Source organism: Tiliqua scincoides, chromosome 8, assembly GCF_035046505.1.
Source record: "Tiliqua scincoides isolate rTilSci1 chromosome 8, rTilSci1.hap2, whole genome shotgun sequence".
In the NCBI taxonomy this organism is placed as follows: domain Eukaryota; kingdom Metazoa; phylum Chordata; class Lepidosauria; order Squamata; family Scincidae; genus Tiliqua; species Tiliqua scincoides.
In genome coordinates, this window is record NC_089828.1 from 37,664,837 (window position 1) to 37,689,515 (window position 24,679).

The 24,679-nt window shown below is 45.7% G+C and overlaps 1 protein-coding gene across 4 annotated transcripts in view; it reads left to right on the forward strand.

The window, feature by feature from the left end:
- The window catches only part of KDM4B (lysine demethylase 4B), a 301,643-nt gene that overhangs the window by 175,697 nt on the left and 101,267 nt on the right, over nucleotides 1-24,679 (forward strand). For all 4 annotated transcript variants that reach the window (XM_066634889.1, XM_066634891.1, XM_066634890.1 and 1 more), the window contains exon 9: nucleotides 23,118-23,314. In XM_066634889.1, coding sequence (XP_066490986.1) covers nucleotides 23,118-23,314 — 197 coding nt within the window. The remainder of the gene's footprint in view (nucleotides 1-23,117; nucleotides 23,315-24,679) is intronic.

A 24,679-nucleotide genomic window follows, 5' to 3' on the forward strand; every position in this document is an offset into this window, starting at 1 on the left:
TACAAGCCATGATGTGTATGCGCAACCTCCTGATTTTAGGAATGGGTTAAGTCAGAATGCCAGATGTAGGGGAGAGCACCAGGATGAGGTCTCTTGTTATCTGGTGTGCTCCCTGGGGCATTTGGTGGGCCGCTGTGAGATACAGGAAGCTGGACTAGATGGGCCTATGGCCTGATCCAATGGGGCTGTTCTTATGTTCTAATTAATTAATTATCATTTATTAATTATTGATTGATTAATTAATTCACTTTTTTATACCACCCTTCCTCTAAGCAGCTCAGGGTGATGTACATGGTTCTTCCCCTTATTTTTTCCTCACAACAACCCAGTGAGGTAGGTGAGACAGAGATAGTAATAGTCATGACATGGAATGAATAATAATAATGGCCAGAAAAATAAATGCAGTTAGTATTTCACCACAAGGAATGGATGAAATTCTGCATCAAATAGTATATAACATGATGGTATTATTCCTAAAAGCCACAATTTCCAGAATTTTGTTCACTAGGGTGTCACCCCCCGCCCCGATGTCTCATTGGCCTGTTTTGAGTTAAGGCAGTGGTTCTCAAACTTTTAGCACTGGGACCCACTTGTTAGAATGACAATCTGTCTGGGACCCCCAGAAGTGTCATGGCTGGAAGTGACATCATCAAGCAAAATAAAATAATTATAAATAATTAAAAAAAAAACACAGATAAATAAAGGGAAGCCAACCCTGTTTTACCAAGTGAATTTTCTCTGTAGACTGCCTGCAATAACATTTTCAGCCCTCCCCAGTGCCCACCTTGCCAGCTCAAGCCTCTGTTTTATTCTTTGGGGGGGGGGTTGCGGCCTGCAATAACACGCCCCCACAAATAAATCAGTGAGATTTTCAGCCCTCCCCAATGCCCACCTTACCAGCTCAAGCCTCTGTTTTATTCTTTGGGGGGGGGTGTTGTTGCTGCCTGCAATAACACCCCTCCCCCAAACAAATAAATCAGTGAGATTTTCAGCCTTCCCCAGTGCCCGCCTTACCAGCTCAATCCTCTGGTTTATTCTTTGGGGGAGGGGCTGCCTTCTGGAGCATTTGTTGAGCTGCACTTTCATCAGATGGGGACTATGCAGCTAGCCTTGCATTCCCCTTTGCCTGACTTTACCATGAGCCAAGGCACATTTTGCTTACTCGCAAGTAAATGTGACCGCATAGCTAACTTTTGCTTTCCATGGGGCTCAATACATTCGTCTGCTTGGAGGGAGGGACTTCCTTCTTGGGTGTTTTTTGCGGGCTACTTTCATTGGATAGGAACCATTACAGTGTCACTGGATTCCTCACAGCCTGCCCTTTCCAACAAACTATGGCAAGTTCGTCTACTTGCAAGTAAACGCGCGATATGGTTCAGTTTCATTTTCCATAGGGTTCCATGCATTTTTTTGGTTTCCGTTTTTGGGGCATAACCTTTGATGGAAAGGCGATATTTCAATCTGGTTTATTGCATTGCATTCCGCTGGAAATTCCGCATCCAACGGTATATAGCATGATGGGGTTACTCCTAACCTTTGCGATGTTGGGGTATTTGTGGTGTTACACCCCCCCCAAGGGTGGTACCTGGGGCAGACCACCCCCCACTAGCTATGCCACTGGGTGACCCAATAAATTGTATACCACCTGGCCTTGCTACTTCCAGGCTCCTATCAATTGTTGTGAGGAATCCTGTTGACTTTAAATTGTTTGTTAAATTGGAACTGAGGTCCACATAGAGGAGAAGGTGACACACTCTCCTCTTTGGTGGCTGTCCAGTTGTCCCAAGGAGGGCTACAAATATCATGATAGCACACACATCATACTGCACCAAGTGCTATGTATGCTAGTGGTATCTAGGATCTCAGTATCCTGTGGCAGTGGAGCCAAAAGGCTGATAAAGTCTGTCCAGAGCTTGCTGCCTAAGAGCTGTCATTCATTTTGTTTTCCAGAAGTCAATTAGTTACTGCTCTAGGTCTTTTGATTTCCTATAACTAGAAGCAAACAGCCAACCTTAGAATGCTCATTTCTTTCTCCCCCTCCCCTCTCAATTTGCCAGCTGCTCTTGGGAGCCCTGGCTTATTAATATTCTACTCTTTGATCTGTCACTCTTCTGGGATGTTCAGTGACAGTGATGCTGTTCCTTGACTCTTCAGCATGGCACCCTGGGCACAAAATGAGGAAAGAAAATGGTGAAAGATGCAAAGATGCTTGATTAGGTCCCAGAGTCCCTTAACACCCTAGCTGTAATTTTTTTTTTTTGTTAATCTGTCACTTTTTGATGTGACAAGCATGCAGCCGGCTTGTTGCCTTTTAGTCACGGTGGGGTGCTCTTGGTGACCTTGTCATTCTGAGCCTCTTCTAGGGGTGAAAACCAGGACAAATTTAAACTGAAAGGGGAAATTTGGGGAAAGAAAGGGAGTAAAGGAGATGGAGTGTAGTATTAAATGTAACATGAATTGTAGTGGGAGTGTGTAGGCAGATAGGAGGAGGATCCTAAAGTCTGCTTTGATTTCTGGTATGAATCAAAGGAAGTTTTCTCTCCCTGACTCCTATGCTTCAATCTGGCCTTCTACCCTCTGAGTCAGTGGTTCTCAAACTTTTGGCACCAGGACCCACTTTTTAGAATGAGAATCTGTCAGGGCCCACCAAAAGTGACATCATTAAGCAGGAAAGTTTTTAACAATCATAGGCTGCAATCCTACTGACACTTAGCCAGGAGTAAGTCACACTTACTATCATTGTTAAAAGCATGTACATAGTAGCCTGTTATAAGTACAGATGTGTAACATTTCCCCAAATGCAATCACATACCATGGTAACATCAAGTCTAGTATATTAAAAATAAAATATTGAAATGAATGGGGACCCACAGTTTGAGAAATGCTTCGTATACAACCACAAGGCACTGAGACTGTTTACTTGGGACTGAGTGGCCAGGGAGTGAAAGTTTTGACCCTGGGGAGAGCCTGGTACCATTTCACAAGGCACCTACCATGCTTAAACTAGGAAGCTAGCCTCACAGGGTCCTAAGCTCCTGCTAAGTGGTGAACAGACATGTGCTTGGGCTGGCTGGAAAAGCTGGTGGAGCACAAGTTCCATATGAGTTCTATGTACACAGCAGAAGCTCTACAGATCAAAGTAATTAATGAGGGAAAAGGACTGAGTCAGAATCATGAGTCACAGAAGGGATGGGGGGCTTCTGTCACAGAGGATAGGAAGCTTGAGGTTCAGAGTATGAGAAGCTACTAGCAGTGTTTCTCCAGAACGCGATCCTGACGGGCTTGTGCCAGTCCACCACCGGCATACACTGTCACAAATGTGCCATAAGGCATACCTGCGAAAGTCTACCCCGGTCCAGGCCCGGAGACTGAGACTGTTGACTTAAGACTGAGGTATCTGGCCAGGGAGTGAAAGTTTTGACCCTGGGGAGAAGCTGATACCATTTCACAAGGCTGGTGGACAGGGGACCTCCGCCTGTAGTTCTTAGAGAGCATCAGGTGGCGGAGAAGTAAGTCTTGGCAGGGAGAGAGGTGTTCCAGGGAGGAGGGTGGGGGAAGGCGTGGCAGTGGAGGGAGCAGGGCAGGAGTTCCACCAGATCCATAGCCCGGCAGCAGGCCTTCTGGCCCACCATGGGACTACTTTACTCTGCGTCTGCTGAATAACAGGCGCAGAGTCAAATAGCCCCATTGCAGGGCTTCTTACCTTTCCCCAAGGATTTTGGCGCTGCTGGAGACCTGGGGACCATGCAGCTCAGGAATGGCTGTGTGATACATGTTCATCGGGATTTGATTTGTCTCATGGGAGGTTGATTGGGACCTCTCAGAATAGTCAGTGCTATAGCATTGTTCTCCCTCCTGATGCCTGTTTCAAGATTGTGGGCAACTCACAGGATTAGACTTTAACAGAGGTGTTAGTTGCACTGCAGGTTTAGCTTGATGGACAGAGTTGGAGCAATTGGTTTATGCACAGAGAGACAGTAAGGCCAAAAACACCAGGTGGGGAGGAGAGACAGCAAAGGTGACCAGGAGCCCCCTCTTAAATTTATGTTAATTTAAATAAAAATTTGGGAGTTGATGGACCTCCACAAGTGACCAGGGAAGACAGTTAATGCGAGAGCAACAGACAATTTAGCAGACCTTTCTACCTGACTGAAGAAGAGACAGTTGCCTGCTATTGCCCTCCAGTTTCTTCTCCAGCCTTGTTCCTTCCTACCACTGGCTTCCTAAGCTTATTTTGTCCGTTCCTACTTCACTGCAGCCATTTCCCCTCGCCTTGCTTTTTTGTGCATCATCTCATTCATTTTCGCATTCCTTTCTCCATGTTTGCCAGTTGATCACTTGGAATTCTAATGCTTCCCACTCCCAAATAAGAAAAAAGTAGTCCTTGTTATAGAAAGCTCTCCTTGACCAAACTACTACTTTCTGTGCCATCTTCAAAAGTCTCATTTTCTTTTATTGGTTCCTGATTGTAAAATAGAAAATACCGTGCTTGCTAATTTAGCTATCTGAAAGTCCTGTTTTATCCACTGGTGGATTATGACAGAGGAGCTTTGGAGCCCAATCAGTTGTGCGATGCTGCTGGATGTCTGGGGCTGCCAATTACTTTTCTGTGTCCATCCCTTAGCATGTTAAACAATAATTTAAAATACTCTGAGGCTTTAGAGGGAACCTTTCAAACATTCTCTGCTTCCCGATTTGTTCTAATTTTCTCCTTTTGGAAATGAATGGCAGAGTTAAACCTTTGAGAGCAAGCACCTCTCCTCCTGAAGGAAGGAAAATGGTGAACGTGTGTGCTGGTTTCATAGACTTTGAAATATGCACAAATTAGTAGCTGCAATTAGAGACCCAGCTTGTGTTTTTCAAGAAAACATACTGAAAATGGGGTAGTCTGAGAATGTGGCATTGAATAAATTGTCCAACGATCATGAGAAAGAAAGGCAGTTCCCAGGGAGGAGGATCTGCTGAAGCAAATACATGATATTTTCAGACTGTGTACTGGGAATCTGGGAGGCCTCTGGAAAGCTTATCAAGAGACCCTGAACAAGATCACTAATAGTAGACAAGCCTCCCTGAAAAAGAGCTGCCCCATGGTTATTAATCTTCCCTTGCAACATGAGCTACTGGAAAGTGTTGGCTGTTTTTCTGGATTGCACATTCTCATGTTAGAAATATTTTGGAAGTCTTTAAATGGTAGAAAGGGGATGTTTGTGTGTTTGGGTATTTTTAGGAACAAAGTGAATGTTTGGGGGGGAATAGATATGCAATACAGAGGCACAGCGGCTAAGTGGTTAAAGACATTGGACTGTCAGCTGGAAGGTTGGCAGCCCAGGAATTTGAGACCCCGGTGCTGCGGAACAGCAGCTGTTACTTGCCTCAGCTCCTGCCAACCTAGCCATTCGAAAGCATGTAAATGCAAGTAGTTAAATACAGTAGTTATCACTTTGGTGGGAAGGTAACAGAACAGCGTTCTGTGCGCTTCGGTGTTTAGTCATGCTGGCCGCATGACCATGGAATGGTCCAGGACCATCTTCAGACAATGCTGGCTCCCTTGGCTTGGAGACAGAGATATGCACTGCCCCCTAGAGTCAGACATGACTATGCAGGGGAAACGTTTACCTTTATTTATTTGTCACATTTTTATACTGCCCTTCCTCCAAGGAACTCAGGGCAGTGTACACAGCTACTCCCCTCCTTTTGTCCTCACAACAACCCTGTGAGGTAGGTGAGGCTGAGAGAAAGTGACTGGCCCAAGGTCACCCAGGAAGCTTCGTGGCTGAGGGGGGATTTGAACATGGATCTTCCAGGTCTAAGTCCTTCCAAACCACTGCATCACCCTGGCTCTCTTTACTTTTAGTTATGCAATATATTTAACTTATTTCACTTTAAATAAATATGTTATAGCTAACACACACAAATTGTACTTGTTTAGTATATTCATGAAATGTAATAGTATACATGCTTTTGTTGTACAAAAATAACATTTGTTTTACAAAAACAAATATGCTTCGTTTATGGGATAGAACTGCATCCAAATGTTTTCATTTTTGCAGTTGGACAAAATTGGATGGTGGTGGTTGAAAATAAAATTAGACATTATAGTTAACAAAAAAAATTAATAATCTGGGTTAATAAAATGGTAAGTAAACCTCAAAATTATCATGCAAAATCAAGAAAAAAATGAACACAGTTAAATAGACACCTTTGCAATGTAATAAATGTGAGTATTGTGTTAATACTACAGCAAGCCCTCAGAGTTGCCAGTAAGTTCTTGGAAAATGCAACTTTAAGTGAATTGACTTAAAACTAAACCAATTTTACTGTAGGTTAATTGATACATGTAAAAAAAGAGTTCCAGCAACATATTTCTGGTCACAAAAACACTACCACACCTCCAAATAAAGACCCAAAACACTTCTCATATTAAACATTGGAATGAATATGAGCTTTCCAGTCCAGAGAAAATCCACACATACATAGGAATAACGTGCAAACTCTATACAGACAGTGGCCCTGGCCAGGAATCAATTTTTTTTTCTTATCAACTTTATAACAGCTTTAAATGAGGACTTGCTGTAATGAAGACTACAGGTGAACCCTCGTTATTCGCAAGGGTTCCATTCTTGGAACCCTCATGAATACAGAATTTTGCGTGAAACCAAGTCATGCAAATTTTGGAGTCCACTGAGCTCCAAACACAACCACAGCCTTGTTCTAGTCGTGTCCTGAGCTGTTCTGAGGCCTGTGGAGGCTCCATGCACTGTCCACAGAGCACAGAGTGGCCTCCGGAGGTCGTAGAAGGGCACTTCCGATTTTCAGGTTGGGCCGAATGTATCTCAAAAGAGGTTGGGAGGACCCGCATTGAGCCAAATCTATGAATGGAAAATCTGTGGATAAGTAGGTTCAACCTGTACAGTGCATCAGAAAGTTCTATAGCAACTGTAGGAAGAAAATTTAACGATCCAGTTTAGGTTTTTTGTTTGCACTCCATCTCCATAAAGAATATATCCTTGAAATAAGAATGTAAGGGCACAATCCAAACTGCGTCCTGGGCCATCACAAGTCCCCCATAAGGCATTTCTGTACCACTGGGTGAGTTGGGAGGCACTTTGAATTGTGCCCTTACATTCTTATTCCAATGCAACCCCAGCAGTGCTGGTGGAGGGTGAGTTTCCACCAGTGGGGAAGGCGGGGGAGGTATTGTGGGGACTTTCCAGGGTGGGCAGGCCCATGGGCAGAGCAGGCTGGGAGGCGGGTGGAACCAGGATCTGGCATTTAGGCCGAATTCTAACCCCCCTTCTGGGTAGCCCGGCCTAGTGCCAGGCAGCTTGGATCTACACCACCTATTTAGCCCCAGCCGGCCTGCCTGTTCCAGCGCAGGATAGGATTAGTCTGTAACCATTCACATATTTTCAAAATCAAGATCCGTAACTGTTGATTCTGAATTCGCACTTGGTACTTCATTCATTTCAGAAAAATAGATGATCTGCAAAATCTACAGAAATTCCTCAACTCTTCTTGCAGCTTTGTTTGGTTGCTGATATTATAAGCATCCATCTGTGCGTGTTTGTATATTTAAATTTGAATATGACATCCATTAGTTTCTTCTGAGGAATTTGGAGTAAGAAGGGGTAAGGAGTTGTGCAGCACAAAAGGCCTTGTTTACCCGTTCTGAGATAATTGTGAATTGTTTATATAACAAACTCGCTGCTTGAAAAATGTTACATGTTGCTCGGAAAGAGAAAACGTGTCATGAAGGTAGCTCCCACACACATACACACACACACACACACACTTTCTTCCCAAATGTCAGGATTTTTTAAAATTAAAATGTCAGACCCAAGACTGGGAAAACAGTATTACTTAGCTGTCTTTTTTTCCTTCTTATGTCTTCACACCTCTCTTTCAAGCAGGCCAAGTGTGAAACCCAATAAGACAGATTAATGCCCATGTGAATGGAGTGCCTGGCTCAGGATATTTATTTATTTTCAACCAAATTTCACAATGCTGTTCACATAGCAAAAGAAACACAGAAAATTGTTTCATATCTCAAAGGGTTTAGTTGTCTTTAAAAAATGCAAATGGCGCACCAATAAACAGTCAGTTCCGAGATCAGACGAGATCGGGCGCTTTCAGAGTAGTATGGCCGTAGACCAATAAACAGTCTCTGGAAAAGATGCTGTCCTAGGGTGAATAAAGACAGTCACAACTGTATAAACTCATGTCATAAGTCAAAAAATTTATGCCTTAAAATTGACACTGGAAACCTGGGTCAACAGATACATGGGTCAGTATAGTAAATGAAGCTTCTAAGACCAGCTGCCTGGAGAGGTGGGGATGGGTCTGGGCTGAGAAGCAGGACAGAGGGGTGGCGAAAAAGGAGTAATTTTACTTACCAGTAATTATTCAGAGGCAGCAACAAAAAAAAAAAACAGTAGTGATTTTAGCTTCTCCAACTAGGAAGAGAAGTGAAGGCTCTTATGGGAATTGTATGAGGGCTGCTGCTGTGGAAGTGCAGCACTGTACTCCTCAAAAAGCCAACAACTCCTATAAGCACTCTCATCTCCCTTCCTGCTTGGAAATGAAAGTAAAAGAGCTCCTTTTTGGCTTCTTGCAGTTGCCTCAGAACAATTCCTAGCAAGTCATTTTCAAAGAATTTCACACACCCCTCAGTTTTACCCCCAGCTTATCCAAGGGTCATAGAAGTCCATGCTTTTGCCTCAAAAACTGCCCTCAACCTATCTGCAAGACTGACTTACAGGCAAGTGTCTGCTGTATCTCCTGTTTAAATGGGAACCACCACATAAAAGTTGCCTCTCTTCTGAGTTAGCAAGGAGAGAAGATGCCCCAGAATCCACTGCTTGTGTCCCAGAGTTCTGTCGCAGCAGTGCAAGTGTTCCTTGGCAGGCTGATGTAGAGAGAATTCCTTGAAGATGGAAAAAAGGTTTGAAAAAGCTACATGATGGCTATGTGAAATGGACCAAAAACATAGTGGTGTGCTCCCTTGCATGCACACAGATGGCACCACATACAGAGATTGTCAGTTGCAGACCTGCCATTAGGTCCAGTGGGGTAAATGCCCCAGACATAAGCCTCTAGGACAGCGGTTTTCAACTGGTGTGCTGTGAGGCTACCTCAGGTGTACTACGGGGCCAAGGAGTCAGGCGGTGGTGGTGGCGGCAGCGGCAGCTGCTGCGCACGGGAGAAGCGGTCGCACGGCAGCAAGAGAAAAAGGGGCAGCCCGCGATGGGGCTTTGATGCTCCTGCTCCTGCTGGTGCCTACCCTGCACGCTGTTTGGGCAACTAGGGAAGCCTGGAAGAGCAGGTGGGAACATGGAGGGAGGCGAGCGGCGAGGGCGAGGAGGGAGTGAGAGCGAGCCTGAAGGTGGAAGCAGGTAGGAGCCAGAAGCAGCTGGCTGGAAAGGATCCTGGAGAGACCCTTTTCCTTGCCTGCAATGCCCCAAAGTGACCCTGCCTGCATTGCCTCCTCTGGCAAGGCTTTGGCTTTAGGCTATGGGCCACAATCCTATCCACACTTACCTAGGAGTAAGCCCCTTTTACTATATTGGGGCTTACTTCTGAGTAGACGTACAGAGGCTTGGTCGCACTCTTTCTTGAATACATGAGCAGGCTAGTGATGCTTTTCTTCCCCCCCACCTACTCCCCTGCTGCACACGCATCCCGCATCATAATTGCAGTTAACCCCTCTTACTGCCCCACCCCTCCCTCCTCCCCACCTTCCAAAGTCCAGAGTCAGTTGCTTCCCTCTCTCTTTCTCCCTCCCATCCCAGTGAATCCTGTGCTTGTTTCAGCCACATCTCCTCACTGCCCTCACCCCCCCCCCCGTTTCTCCAGTATGCTCATCTCTTTTGCCAACACCTCGTGGCATATCAGAGCATATCAACTGATAACAGTTTGAACAGACCTCCTTCAAAACATTGTTCTTCCTTTCCAGAAACCACGTACACCTCCCTCTCCAAGCTTCTTGGGAATTTCTTTCATTGTCATGATCTAAGGCTGCAATCCTAACCACACTTTCCTGAGAGTAAGCCTCATTGAACAAAATAGGACTTACTTCTGAGTAGACCTAGTTAGGATTGTGCCCATAGTTATATTAGTTAAATTAATTGTAACATAGTAATGTAATTAAAAATTAGTAGTGTGCCTTGACAACTTAAGTTCCTTGTCAGTGTGCTGTGAGCTGAAAAAGGTTGAAAATGGCTGTTCTAGGACCCCGAAGAAGCCTCTCTGAGGTTCCTGACAGGGTCAGAAACTGCTTCCTGTTTTCCGGAAGTACAGTTTATCAAGTACGGTGGACTCAGGTCATGGAAAGCTCCTTGAGTCTCAGGTGAGTAGGGGGGCAGATTTTTGCATGGGGCTATGGCAACAGCCTGCAGGGGGGTACCATCGAGGACCTTTGCTTCGGGTGGGGGGCCGGGGAGGTCCACCACTACAGGATGAGCTCTAGCTGAGACATAAATCAGGACAACAATATCAGAGCTTTGATTCTGCTCTACATGTTCAGAAAAACATTTAGCAGTTCTCTTGAGATGTTCCACTTCACAGAGGAAGTAAGGAATTCTATGATTGAACGCTCCACAATGGCAATATGAGGCAAATCAGGGAGAGAGGTTTCTGTCCTATTCTTCTCCGTGATGTACTTATTGTGTTTAGTCTCTCCCACAGGAAATACAGAATTGTATGATTCCCCACCTGCATTCTTAAGTAGTTCAGTATCCTGAGGAAACTAGCACCTGCCTTTTCTCTGTAAGAGGGAAGGGGGGCATTCATCACTGATGGGTAGTCCCTCCCACTGCAAGAGGCAGGGCTGAAATGGATTTGGTCTCCCAGGGGGAGGACTTCCCAGTCCCCAGTTTCGGCTCTGCCTTGTACTCAGTAGGCCGTGTGGAAGCTGAGCTCTGTCCAGCTCAGCAGTCTCCTCCGGAATTCTTTAGCGTTTTCGCCTTCCCTCTTGCCTTGTCTGCTTCTCTTCCTCCTTAGCCAGGAACAGGTTCGGCACGGAGAGCTTGGGGCCTACAGGCCTCGGTTTAGCCTACAGGCCTCAATAGCTTCTCAACTGAAGCAGGAGGCCTTTGGACCCTGCAGATGCTCCAGCACAGTTCCACGAACCAGCAGCGGTTCTCGGCAGAGTGAGGCCTTACCGGGAGAGTGTGGACGAGCACCCAAGGGTACGCCGCCACTGCTCAGAGCCTCCCGAGGGTCCGGAGTGGTGGTCAGCCCTGGACATGGACTCAACTGCGCTTCCTGTGGCAGCGGAGCGGCCCACCATTCTGGCGCAGCACTGCGGAAGAGTTCCTGCCCAACACAGTTCCTTCACAGTGTCTTCCAGCCACAACGGATGCAGGTACGAAGCGGGCCAGCAGCAGAGGGAGCAGGGCGGGGGTCTAACCCCCTCCTCCCACCTGGGCTGAGACCCAGAAGTAGTAAGGAGAAGCCTCCTAAGCTGGCAAAATTGGTCAAAGAAGCAGTGGAGGGGGCTTTAGAATTGCGCTCACAGGACATCACTAAAGTATGCCAAGCAGCGCCTGCCCCCCACCGCAAGGCATTTTCTCTAGCCTTCCCTCTAGCCTTGGCCATTCCTCTCCCTCCTTAGCCAGGAACAGGCTTGGCACAGAGGGTTTGGGGCCTACAGGCCTCAGTTTAGGCCTACTGGCCTCAGTTCAGGCCTACTGGCCTCAATAAAGCTTACAGGCCTCAATAGCTTCCCAACTGAAGCAGGAGGCCTGTGGGATGAAGCAGATTCATCCGCTCCCCCCCTAAACTCCCCAGGGGGTGGATGGGGAAAGCCAAGCCTTAGCCCCAAGGCTTTGCATACAAAGTCCAAAAAGAAGGAATGGCCTCTGGACCTCAGCTCCACTCCTTCACCCTCCGACTGGAGGAAGGGGAGTTGCCTGGGGAAAGGGCAGCTGAAGAGAAATCTGAGTCTCATAGTTGACCAAACTGTTCCCCATAGAGATCTTTCCCAGGGTGTGGTCAGAGCCCTTGATCTTAAGCCCTCCAAGCAGGCTCAGCTCAGCAACGCCCTTGTGGAGCTGTATACTGGGCATTATAGCTGACTCTGAGGGGCAGCTACCTCAACAGCATTCGAGGAGTAGGCTCTCTGGGGGACATTTGCTGGGCTATTACCTGGTCCTCCCCAAGTTCTTCTACAAGGCGCTACAGAGTCAATGCTGCTGCTTTGGCCGCAGCGTCCTTCAGCAGAAAGGTCCTGTAGAAGGTGGTGCCATTGCGAGGTGCAGACTGACTTTGCCCTCCCTTAACTTACTGCTCTTTCACATTCCATCAGTGATGAATGCCCCCCATCCCTCTTACAGAGAAAAAGGAATTCCTTACCTGTGAATTTCCTGTTCTGGAAAGAGGGAAGGGGGGCATTCAGCCCACCATTCTATCGTCGGCCTGTCACTGCACCATCAGCACATGCAGGGTGGTAGACTGGACAGCCAGTAATGGGGTAGGCAGCCAGGCCTTTCCCCTGCTACCCATCATTGTTGATTGCCTGTTTTCTCTAAACAATTTTCTCTTTGAGCATTTGACCGCAGGTTTACTGTGGTACTATAGGAAGCAAAGGAGGATTCCTGGTTTGGCTATGCAGACCAGGGACTGGGAAGCCCTCCCCCTGGGAGGAGACCAAATCCATTTCAGTCCTGCCTCTTGCAGTGGGAGGGACTACCCATCAGTGATGAGTGCCCCCCTTCCCTCTTTCCAGAACAGGAGATTTACAGGTAAGGAATTACTTTTTCTCCAGTAGGCTCTCCATGGCAGGTCATTTTGGATGATTGGTTAGGGTAGCTCCTCCTCTCAGGTAGGCAAGTCAGGTAAAAGTCTTCCTGATAGAAGAGGGTTCCCCTGCTTTCCCAGGGAAGCAGGTCAGGTTTTTCTGCTCTGCTGGCCAGCTAACTGACCAGCAAGTTTTTTAGCCTTTGGTTTCTTTTCTGCCTTTGTAGGCTCTTTTGCCCAGGTGTGGGACCCTTCCTGCCCCTTCTTCCTGCTGGAGACTCAAACTGAGGAGTCACTAAGGACCCTTTTGAATTTTGTGCCTTTCCAGCATGATTTCATACCTTCTGGAGCTTTGTGGCGGCTATCTTGGCCATCCCGGGAACACACGCATCTTCATTGCTCCCCCAACTGCCAGTTCCTGCAGGAGCAGGCAAAGGGGAGTGTGTGCACAGCTCTAGGGCCTGCTGCTCTCCCTGGAGGGATCAAGTCATCGCGGGGGGGGGGGGGGGTCTGGCTGCGAGGAGCTCTGTTGCCAGCGTGACACCAACTTCAGAGCTCCGCTGCTTTCTGCCAGCCTGCTGGCCGCATGATGCGCTTCCAGAGGTTGTGTGAATTGGGCTTCTTAGCCCATTGGACAAGCAGCCACATATGCGGCTCCCCTCAGGCTTCACTGGTCAGCCAAGCTGAGGGTCTCTCCAGCAAGGCTCTCAGGAGGACACTGGTTGCAGACAATGCGGAAACCCACCAGCACCTGGCGCCAGCAGCAGCACTTCACTCCTGAGTCTCGTCTACTCTGGTGAATCATCCCTGGCTGCAAGACCCCCCTTTCTTCATCCATCTATCTGTTCGGGTTGTTTTCATAGCCCACCTGTGCACCCAGGGAGTAGCAGTTTTCCCCTACCTTGATGATATCCTTCTGAGAGCCAAGTCAGCTGTGCAAGGACAACAGCATATGAACCAGACCATCTTCTGCCTGATGCAGCAAGGCTTTGTAGTGAACCATGGCAAGAGCTACCTGGTCCCCTCCCAGTCTGTTCCACCTGTGGGCGATCATAGATACCCTGCATCACAAGGTCTTCCTGTCACAGGAGCAATGGACCAAATTCACACAGCAGGCTTCCTCGGTCCTACAGACTGGATGCTGGATGTGGACTCTAGCACACCTCCTTGGCATGTTGACATCCTGCCAGAATATCATCCGATGGGCAAGATTCCAAGCAAGGGCCCTCCAACACTTCCTGCTTCCCTTCCGATACCATATCGGTCTCCAGAGGCACAAGTGTGTTCACCTGGATCCACTCACCCAAACAGACCTTTTGTGGTCTGCACAGATTGAGCCAGGGCTCACCTATCCATGTAGCCAGCAGTGCAGTGATCCACACCTGACACCAGTCTCCTCGGATGGGCAATCCACTTGGAGGGGTTCACAGCCCAGAAAAAGTAATCTCCAAGCCAGGCAAAAAGAAGCATGAATTACCTGGAGCTGCAAACCATTTTCCTGGCTTTGCAGACTTTTCTCCCTCATCTCAGATTGAGCACGTCCTGATGTACACGGACAACATCGTGGCTAGAACCTATGTCAATCGCCAGGGGGAACCAGATTGTTGGCCCTGCAGAGCCAGGCCTATTGGATGTTCCAGTGGGCCAAGAGGAACCTCAGCTCCTTCAGAGCTGAGTACATCCCAAGTGTCAAAAACAACATGACAAACTGGCTGAGCCGAAAGGGCCTTGAACAGTCATGGTAACAGCTTCAGTTTCAGGTCTTCCAGATGTTCAGCAGCTGCTTTGGGCCCATCTCCTTGGATCTGTTTGTGTGCTACCTCAACAGTTAGCTGCCCCATTTCTACTCCAGGAGTCACTGTCCACAGGTGGCAGACTTGGATGCCCTCCATCTAAGGTGTCCCAAGAGCACCCTGTATGCCTTTCCTCCTGTCATACTCATTTCCGGGGTCGTCAGCAAGATCAGGACCGAGGGGGTGGAGGTTCTACCAATAGCACCACACTGGCCTTGCCATCCCTGGTTTGCAGACCTCATGGAGGTCGCCATTGTCCTCCATTCCCGATACCACAGAGACCAGACTTCCTCCTCCTCCACTTTCTTGAGATCCATGTGGTCCTTCCTCCCCCCACAAGACTAACTCAGTTTTCCACCAGTCCTAGGAGGTGGTCCTTCCCTCCTTTTGCCCCAATCCTAAGCACCCCAAGGAATGGGACTGGCACACCTTAGATGTGTACTAGATCCTCCGTTTCTATCAGGACAGGATTTCCAACTTTAGGAAGACTAAGGCCCTGTTTGTTTCTTACAAGCCCAGGAAGCAGGGGTTTAAAGTGTTCCATCCACCCACCATCTCCATGTGAATGCGGAGGCAGTTGCCAAGACCTACAGAGCCTGTAGACTAGACCCTCCCTCCTCCCCCCCAGGCATCTTGGCTCATTCCCTGAGGGGAGCTGCCACTACCATGGCCTTCAAGGCCCATCCATGTCTAGAGCAGGTTTGCAAGGCGATAACCTGGAACATGCCTCATACCTTTATCAAACATCACAAGATAGATTCTTTCACCTCTGGGGATGCAGCCTTCGTCAGGCACATACTACAGAGCATGGTCTCCCACACCTCAGGCAACTCTCACACTTGAAGGGCACAGCTTGGGTATGTTCCAACAATCCAGACTGACCCTGCCATGGAGAGCTCACCGGAGAAAGGGGAGTTTTGCTTACCTGTGAATTCCCCTTCTCGGTGGACTCCATGGCTGGGTCAGTCGATCACCCTCACAGCCTGACGTGGGGGACACTCACTCTCAAAAAACAAAAACAAAAAAAGGAAAAAAGTAGATAAGAGGGACCCCACATGGGGGTAAGGCAGGACAGAGTAGAGAGGGAGGACAGAATCTACTAGGTTGTGACCATTCGTTGCCCTAGTTGTCTGGAGAGGGTCCTCTTCTTCGGTGTCTGCCTTCTCACTCCCTTCTGGAGCGTCCAGCCCACAGTAGTTCGGAACCTGCAGCATTGGAGCAAGCATATTGGATCAGCAGACACTTGATCCGGGGAGCCGGATCTTCCTCTTTACTCTCTCAGTCTTGGAAAGCAGGGGAAGTCCCTCTCAGTCTTGGAAAGTCCCACCCCTCAGGAAGACTTTTACCTGGTCTGCCTACCTGAGAGGAGGAGCTACCCTAACCAACCATCCTAACTGGCCCTGCCATGGAGTCTGCCGAGAAGGGGAATTCACAGGTAAGCTCAAATCTTCTCTTTATGAATCTGTGTTGCAGTCCTTAATAGTACCGTTGTTGATCTCTCAAAACAATCTGCCAGAAGTATCAAAGTGCAAATACTAAATGATTGCTTTGACGCAGTATTTTGAGAACTGGGGAGAGATCATGTTGGCTTGAGAGGTGAGATGTCATGTTTGTTAATGAAGCCCAGTGAACAGTCCCAGAGGAAATAGAGAGTAAGGTTTGCTTGGCTTAGGATCCTGTTGAAAAGCATCTGATGCAGTGAAGGAAAAAGGAAAATCATCCCTTAGTCCCTTATGTCTGTCAGAAGTGCTCTTTTGTGCAGCCGTACCAAGCTGCATGATGCTCCAGATAGGATTTCACAGCTGTGTTGGAGAAAAGCAGGATAGGAAGGGGAGGGGGCAGTTTTTCTTTTTTTTTGCAAGAGGCCTTTGTGGGAATGATAAAGCACAATTGCACAGCGACTGAGGAAATATCACCTGGGTGGAAAGAGGCCCCAGAGGACAGACCGAGTGTAAATTATTGTTGTGCGCCAGTGTGAAAGCAATAAAATTAAAATTGAAGTATAAGCATACATCATGATAGATATCTTATTTGTAAAGAGGAGAGAGAGGAAAATTTGCCTACTGTCAAATTGTGATGTTGCAGAGAGATTGGATAAAGAAATCAGAGAGAGTCTTTGCAGTATAGTAGAGAACAGTAATGGTAAATCAGTTCTGAATGCCCTCCTATGAGGATTATCTGGTTTCCCCATTTATCCTGGAGTCTTCAGGCTCTTGTAGTGTGTATTCAGATGAACAGCTACAAGTTTGTAAGTTCTCTGTTCTTCTTTTCAGAGATGAAATTTTCTTGAACTCCAGGGACCCTCAGCTTAGGAACCAGCAGGGATTTCTACAAGCGAGATAGATTTTCTCTTCCTTTCACAAGCTTCTGCCACAATATGCAGTAGCCTTTAAGTTACAACTAGCCTGTTTTTGTGGTGTTTGCTGCAGCAGACCAACATGGTTGGAAGCGCGACAAATGCAGCAGCTCTGGATCAGGAAACCCTGTTCTCACAGGCTCTGTGGCAGCATCACCCCTCACTACTTGGGGTGGTTCACACACATTTGGAACTGAGGCAGGACAGTTGATCTATGTTGTCCTTTTCGAAGTAGCTCAGCTGAGAGGTTATTTTGTCTCTGGGGTGGGAACAGGACAGTGTTTTAAAGTGACTAATAGTAGAACTCTCTGTGGCTCTTGCAGGGGGTTTTGTGGCTCAACTTGTGGGATCCGCCTAAAATAGGGTGGTGGTTGTGGGCAGTGCATGCCCCTCCTGATTTATGTGCTTTATTGGAACCATTAGTGCCCACAACCAGGCATAGATTAAGGGTGTGAAGACCCCAAGGCGTAGGAAGGAAGAGTCTTAGTATGTACTACATATTAAGCCATTTCTGCCCAATGTTGCATATATGCAACAGGGATCAAATGTGTACACCTGTGGGCTGGGCAGAAATGTGTTAACCATCTGTGAGGAAGCTGAGAATATTTGCCCAAGGCCCCCAGTGGGCTTTGTGGCTGGATGAGCTAGGAAACTGATGACCTTGAAAATATGAGGGCTGAAGGCTATTGCCTTATTACTCCATTATTCTGGCCTTACCTGCAAAGGAAAGGTGTCCTGTTTCAACGGGTGCATGCCTCACTGTCCCTTTCTACTCTTAGGGGATGCACTTTTCTAATTACTTAAAGGTCACTTGATACCAATCTCTTAAACCACTTATTGATGGAGATGCTGGGCAGAGAGCTTCAGCCCAGCCTGGATCCTGACTGGATCTGTGTACCATCTTTGGTTCTGTATTTCGTGGCCAACTCAGCAGTTTCTTTCTTTCTTTCTTTCTTTCTTTCTTTCTTTCTTTCTTTCTTTCTTTCTTTCTTTCTTTCTTTCTTTCTTTCTTTCTTTCTTTCACAATTTTTCATTATGTGCATTGGGTTGGGTTTACTGATTTGCCACTTGGCGCAGGTGGGTTATTACTATTGTGCTTGTTTTTTACATAAATATTATCATGTTTAGGATCAAAAGGAGAGGCAGGCAGGAGACAATATTTGATTGGTTAGTATAAGTCTGTAGCTCTTTGTTTTGCTTCTTTGGTCTCTGAAATATACATTTTTCCTCTCCTTCCTGGTCCTCCAGGCTGTTCTTGCCTATGGACCCATTTCTTGTCAAGCGCCCTCAGCAACCCCGATCTTGAGATTGAATCCTCGCCCCAACCGCCATCCTTCCTTTCTCCTTAGCCCCCTTTTCTCAACTGTTTGAAACCCCAAGTCCTTCTTTCTCTCAGGCCTCTACTTTTTGGCCCTTTGTCTACTTCCGCTATCTATGCTGACTCTGGAACTCTGTCTCTTACTTTTCTGTTGTCTGGACCAGTTTCCCAGTCAGTTTTCTAGCTCTTAATTCTCAGGGTCTCTGAGAGAAATTTTGGTTATCAGGGAGTACAAAGTTTCCTTTCCCAAAGGAGGAGGGGAAGGGCAAAAAGGAGTGGGGGAGGGTGGCAACAGCTGGCAAAGTCTCTGGTTCCTAGGTCTTCCCACCCTCGGTTGGCCTAGTCTCCATCTTTTGCTCTTCACAAGGCCAACTGAGATCCTAGGAAATCTCCAGGTATCAAAACTTACTTCTGCAGCAGCTGTAGTTCCACAGTGGTGTCCCTGAGCTACTATACACTCCTTCATTGTAAGTGGATCCACAAGCCAAAGAGCTGTAGTAGCAGGCCACTTTCCTCCCAGATTTGTTAAGGAGTGTCTTGTATGCATTCCTCAACCCAGCATTTATGGGCTGAGCAGCCCATGGGCAGCACTTATGGGCTGAGCACTTATGTGGCAGCAGTTGCTGCTGTGCGGCCTGCAGTAGTGCCTTGCACAGTGTGCCTTGCTGGAGGCCGGGTCAGAGCATGGTGTTGGCAGCATCAGAGGCCATGAAGTGTGGGATGCAGGGGTTCCATGCAGGCAGCAAGTCCAGGTGAGATCATAAAATGTAAGGTCCCAGGAAATTTCAGGGCCCTTGTCTTTGACTCCAGGGTCCTCGTTTTGACCCTGGGCCTGCATACAAATTATGATGATGATGATATTTTCACTCAGTCAGGTAGATTGATTGCTTTGTTTTATCCAGACATCAAGTCTTTCCCAAGGACCTGGGATGCCTGGTTTTTTTCTTATTTTGCTGTTATAAATATCATCATAAGATGTAAGCTGTTCCCAAAAGCTGTTTTTTGTAGTTGGTGGGTGGTAATTTCTGTGGCCCCTGTGCTGTTCAGGTGCTCTTCAAAGTGTTTTGGAATAGCACCAAAGGCAGCTATCACCACTGGGATCACTTTGTTCTTCTTCTGCCACAGCCTGTCAATTTCTACTTGTAAATCTTTGTATTTTGTTATTTTTTCCAGCTCTGTTTCTTCTATTCTGCTGTCCCCTGGTATTGCTATATTGATGATTTTAGCTTGTTTTTCTTTCTTCTCATCTACAGTTATGTCTGGTGTATTGTGTGATAGGTGTTTGTAGTCTGAAATCCCATAATATTTTGGCATCCATTTTCAGATACTTTTTCAATTTTGTGGCCTCACCGGTTCTTGGCTGCAAGAAGCCAAAATTTTTTATAGATGCTCCATTTTGTGGTCCCACCAGTTTCTGGGTGCAGGTAGCTTGTATTTTTTACAGATGTTCCAGTATATCATTGTTACTACCTTGTCAAGTCTTTGGTTGTAGTCTGTGTGTTCTTTTTACAGCAGCTAGTTAGGTGGTCCATTGTTTGTTACAGAGACGGTACTTGCTGTTTGTTGTTATTTTTTTCTACTTTTGCTTTTATTGCATTTGTTCTTAATGCCTGTTCTTGTGCAGCCATTATTAGACTCCCTGTTTCTTTCTTCAAGTTGTCTTTTTTGAGCCACCGCCAGGTCTTGGTGATGTTTGTTTTTCCAGTAATGTCTCACAAATATTGTCCATGCAGTGGCTTTCTGCTTGGTTCTTTATTTGTTCTTTTTTAAGCCTGCTTTGTTTCGTTGGTATTTAATAATTCCCCATTGTTAACCATTTTAAGTGCATCTTCTTGGCTATCCTTTATATATTCTTCAAGGCCTCTTTTTTCTTCCTCTACTGTTTGATGGACTTGCAGCATTCCTTTTCCACCTGAACTGTGAGGGAGATACAGTCAGGCCACATCAATACGAGGCTGCAGAGCATGGTTGATAGTCATTCTCTTCTTGGTCTTAAGATCTAATGTCTCTAGCTCTGCCTGTGTCCAGTCTACTATTCCTGCAGAATATCTGATGATGGGTATAGCGCAGATGTTCATGGCCTGTATAGGTTCTCACTGTTAAGTTTGGACTTTAGGATTTTTCTGACTCTTCTGATGTATTCACATTCAAGTTTTCTTTTAACTTCAGTATGTTTGATGTTATCTGCCTGAAGTTTGCCCAGATATTTATAATGTTCTTTCTCATCCAAGTGTTTAATATTGTTTCCATTGGGCAATTCTATTTCTTCAGTTTTTATTATTTTCCCTCTATTTATTATTACGGCAGCACACTTACCTAGTCCAAACTCCATTGGTATATCATTACTATAAATACGAATGGTGTTTATTAGTGATTCTACTTCAGATTGGGACTTTCCATACAACTTTAAAACGTCCATGTAGAGGAAATGATTTATTTTATTTGATGTTTGTTATCTGAGGCCTGTTTTATTTAATATTTGTGAAAGTGGAGTCATGGCAATTAAAAAAACAGAGTTGACAGTGGGTTCTTTTGGAAGATGCCTGTCCTGATGTTCACTTGACCGAGAGTCTTGCCATTGTTTGTTAACTGTTAATATGGTCATTGTCTTTTTTACAAATGCCTGAATATTTTTGCTGACCCCTGTTATTTCTAAACATTTTAATATCTGTGCATGAGGCAATGAGTCAAAGGCCTTCTTGTAATTGATCCATGCAACACTTAGATTTGTTTTTCTTTTTGCTATTTTCTAAAATCATTTTGTCAGTTATTATTATTTTATTCTCCTCAAAATGACAACACAGCTGATAACAGTCATATATATACACACAAAAACCACCATATTTACCAAGAGTGGTATACAATACCATACCAAATATATAAATATTCATTATTATTATTATTATTATTATTATTATTATTATTATTATTATTATTATTATTATTATTATTGGTGAGAGCATAAACCAGAAAAAGTTACAGGAAATGAGAGAGTGAATATCTTGTGGGATTTTCGAATACAAACTGATAAAGTTTTGGTGCAATACACAGACATCACAGTAATAGAAAAAAATTAAGTGACTATCATTGTTATAGCAATACCCGGCAATAGTAGAATTGACAAAAAAATTGGGAAATTTTTTTTTAGTAAATATTTATTTATTTATTCATAGAATTTATATCCCACCTTTCTGTCCCAGTAAAGGGCACTCAAGGCGGCTTACAAAAGGAATCATATAAAAACATAAAATATATAAATATGTATAAAATAAAACATTTTTAAACAATAAAACACAATAAAATTTGAAACTCCAAAATATAAATAAATAAAAATAAAAAGCCGTGCCCCCTTGTGTCAGCATTAAAAGACTTCTTAAAATAAAAAGGTCTTAAGCCCCTGCTGAAAGGACTTTAAAGAGGGAGCTGTTCTCAGTTCCAGGGGGACGGAGTTCCACAGATAGGGAGCCACCACCAAGAAGGCCCTCTTTCTTGCTGCCATCCCCCTCACCTCCACTGGTGGCAGCAGAGTCAGAAGGGCCCCTCTGATGACCTGAGAGGACGGGTCGGATTGTATGGAAAGAGGCGGTCCCTCAAATACCCTGGACCTGAGCCATATGGGGCTTTAAAAGTTAAAACTAGCACTTTGAATTCAGTCCAGAAATGAACTGGTTGCCAGTTTAGCTGCCGAAGCTAAGTCGAACCAACGAACCCCAGCAACCACACAGGTGGCTACATTCTGCACTAATTGTAGTTTCTGGACTGTCTTCAGAGGCAGCCCCAAGTAGAGTATATTGCAGTAGTCTAATCTGAATTAGGGCTAGGGCATGGGTCACTGTGGCCAGGTCTGAACAAATCAGGTATGGTCGCAGCTGGCGAATCAGCTGAAGCTGAGCAAAGGCTCCCCTGGCCACAGCAACCACCTGGGAATCCAGGAGCAGTTGCGGATCCAGGATCACCCCCAAGCTGTGGACCTGCTCCTTCAGAGGGAGGAAAAATTGAAATTCAAAGATTATGGCGCAACCAGCAGTGGTTATCCCAGTGGTGATTGGTACACTTGGTGCAGTTCCAAAAACACTTGAACTGCATTTAAAGCATCTGAACATTTACAAAATTACTGTTGGTTAAATTCTAAAAGCTACCCTGCTTGGTTTAGCACACATCATTCACAAATATATTACAAGTCCTAGGCCCCTGGGTGGGGCCCGACTAATAATTAATGCCGTCCTGCTAACGAACCGGCAGCTGTGATATGCAAGATATTATTATTATTATTATTATTATTATTATTATTATTATTATTATTATTATTAAGAATAAGAATAAGAATATTTATATACATCTTTTCAACAAAAAAGTTCACAAAGCAGTTTACAAAGGAAATTAAATAATAAAGAGGGAGCTGTTCTCAGTTCCAGGGGGAGGGAGTTCCACAGACAGGGAGCCACCACCAAGAAGGCCCTCTCTCTTGCCGCCATCCCCTCACCTCCACCTCCAATCCTATCCACACTTTTCTGGGAGTAAGCCCCATTGACTCTAATGGGACTTACTTTTGAGTAGACAGGCATAGGATTGGGCTCTAAGTGGCTCCCTTTTTACTCTCCCCCCCCCCATGGGCCCTGCTTGCTCTTTTGGCAGACTGCATGTCTTCTGGACGAGGTGCTAGCAAGGTCATCCATCCCCTCTTTAACTTACAGTTCATTTACTTCATTGCTTGTCAACAATGGCTGATGCTGGCACTGTTTGCAGTCGATGCTTCTGCACATTCTGTTTTGTAAAAGCATTCAAGGGGAATGGGCTTGGAGAGATGGCAGTCAGCTATGGCAGTGTTTAAACAATGCTTTTGCTACATTTCCTTGTATCCTTTCCCTATCCCCTTTGACAACTACGCTGATGTGTATCTGAAATTCTTTTCTAGTGTACATGCCGAAAGGACATGGTAAAAATCTCTATGGATGTCTTTGTGCGAGTCCTCCAACCTGAACGGTATGAACTATGGAAGCAAGGAAAAGACATCACTGTCTTGGATCACATGAAGCCCACAGCTCTAACCAATCCAGAGCTGGAAGCCTGGAATCAAACAAAGGACGCCTTGAAAGCAAAGATGCTGCGCAGGTAAAGGACTTGTTTGTGCCTTCTTTCCCCTTCCTTGTTTAGAATGTTCTTCTCTGAAGGGAGAGTTAGTGAAAGAAGGCAACAAGAGATGAATGTCCCCTCTACTCCTGAACAGTTGAGCTCATCTGAACTCTGTTGGGGAGAAGTGCTTTCTGCACTTTCTGTCTGGAAGGCCAAACGGAGGAAGGAGATTCTGCTTTGGCTTCAGGAAGCACAGTCCTCCTCTCCTCTGTAGGGTGGGATGGCAGTGGGAAATTTAGCCTTGGACACATTGAGAGTATGTGAATAGTAGAGAGATAAGTTATCTACCTTTCCCCTAATCCAAATGTTCCAAACTGGGGTATTGTGTCGCTCCAGCTGGGGAAGCTCTATCTCTGTCCCTTTAAAGGGTGGGGCAGTGGCAAAGGCAGTGACACAATTGCCACTATCACACCACTGCCAAGGACAAAAGGTTTCTGTTTTTTTTTTAACTTAACCCAAATTGCAGAGAGTTTGGATACTTCTGCCCTCATCTCTCCAGGAGTATCTGTTTATCTGTTTCTGTCTGCTTTTTGTTCATGTGAATGCTGCTAGGCTGCTTTTCATAGTCTTATCATCCAACTGCAGTAGCTTCGTGGTGCCATAGAAAGCCCCCAGCAGTTTTGCAAGGTCCAATACCAGCCTTTTAAGTCTCTATAGTTGATGAGGTTTAATAAAACATGGCTGCCTAATTGAATATTGCTGTCAATTAGATAGCACTCCTTGTGCACTTTCCCTTTCTGGACGAGAACAGGGGCGCTTGGCTTGCATTCCAGGCCTAATTTATGACGATTGAGTGGAGCCTTGATTGCTCTTAGTTACTCCCCAACCTGCCCTCTCTGTATATGAAGACTACTCCTCATTTTACTTCCCCAAGTCCTTCCATAATTTTGAAATATCCTTCTCAGGTAATTTAGCACTGACATGTCTGACTTAAGCTGTGCTCACTCTTGTGTTTTAGGTGGCTGTCATGTGTGAAGCTTACTTGCAACAGCAGATTTATTATACCACTCAGGATTCAGTTTCAGAGTCCTAGTGAGGAGTTCTTGATACAGTCAGGACTGTGTGCGTGATCTCCACTTCTCTAGATTTGATGCAAATATGAATTTTTTAATATATCACAAACCTAAGCGTCTTGACAAGTTTCCCTGCACCTATCTAGTTTAATTGCTTTTCATTTTAAAAATAAATTCCTAGTCTTTACCATTGGAGAGAGAAGAATGTATATGTGCCTTTTGTTTTCGTCTGGTCCCCCTTTGTAAATTTAGATCCTGCTTTATCTCCCTAGTGCAGAGGTTCTCAAACTTTGAGGGAGCTTTACTCCCTCAGTAAGTTCTTACGGGTGAG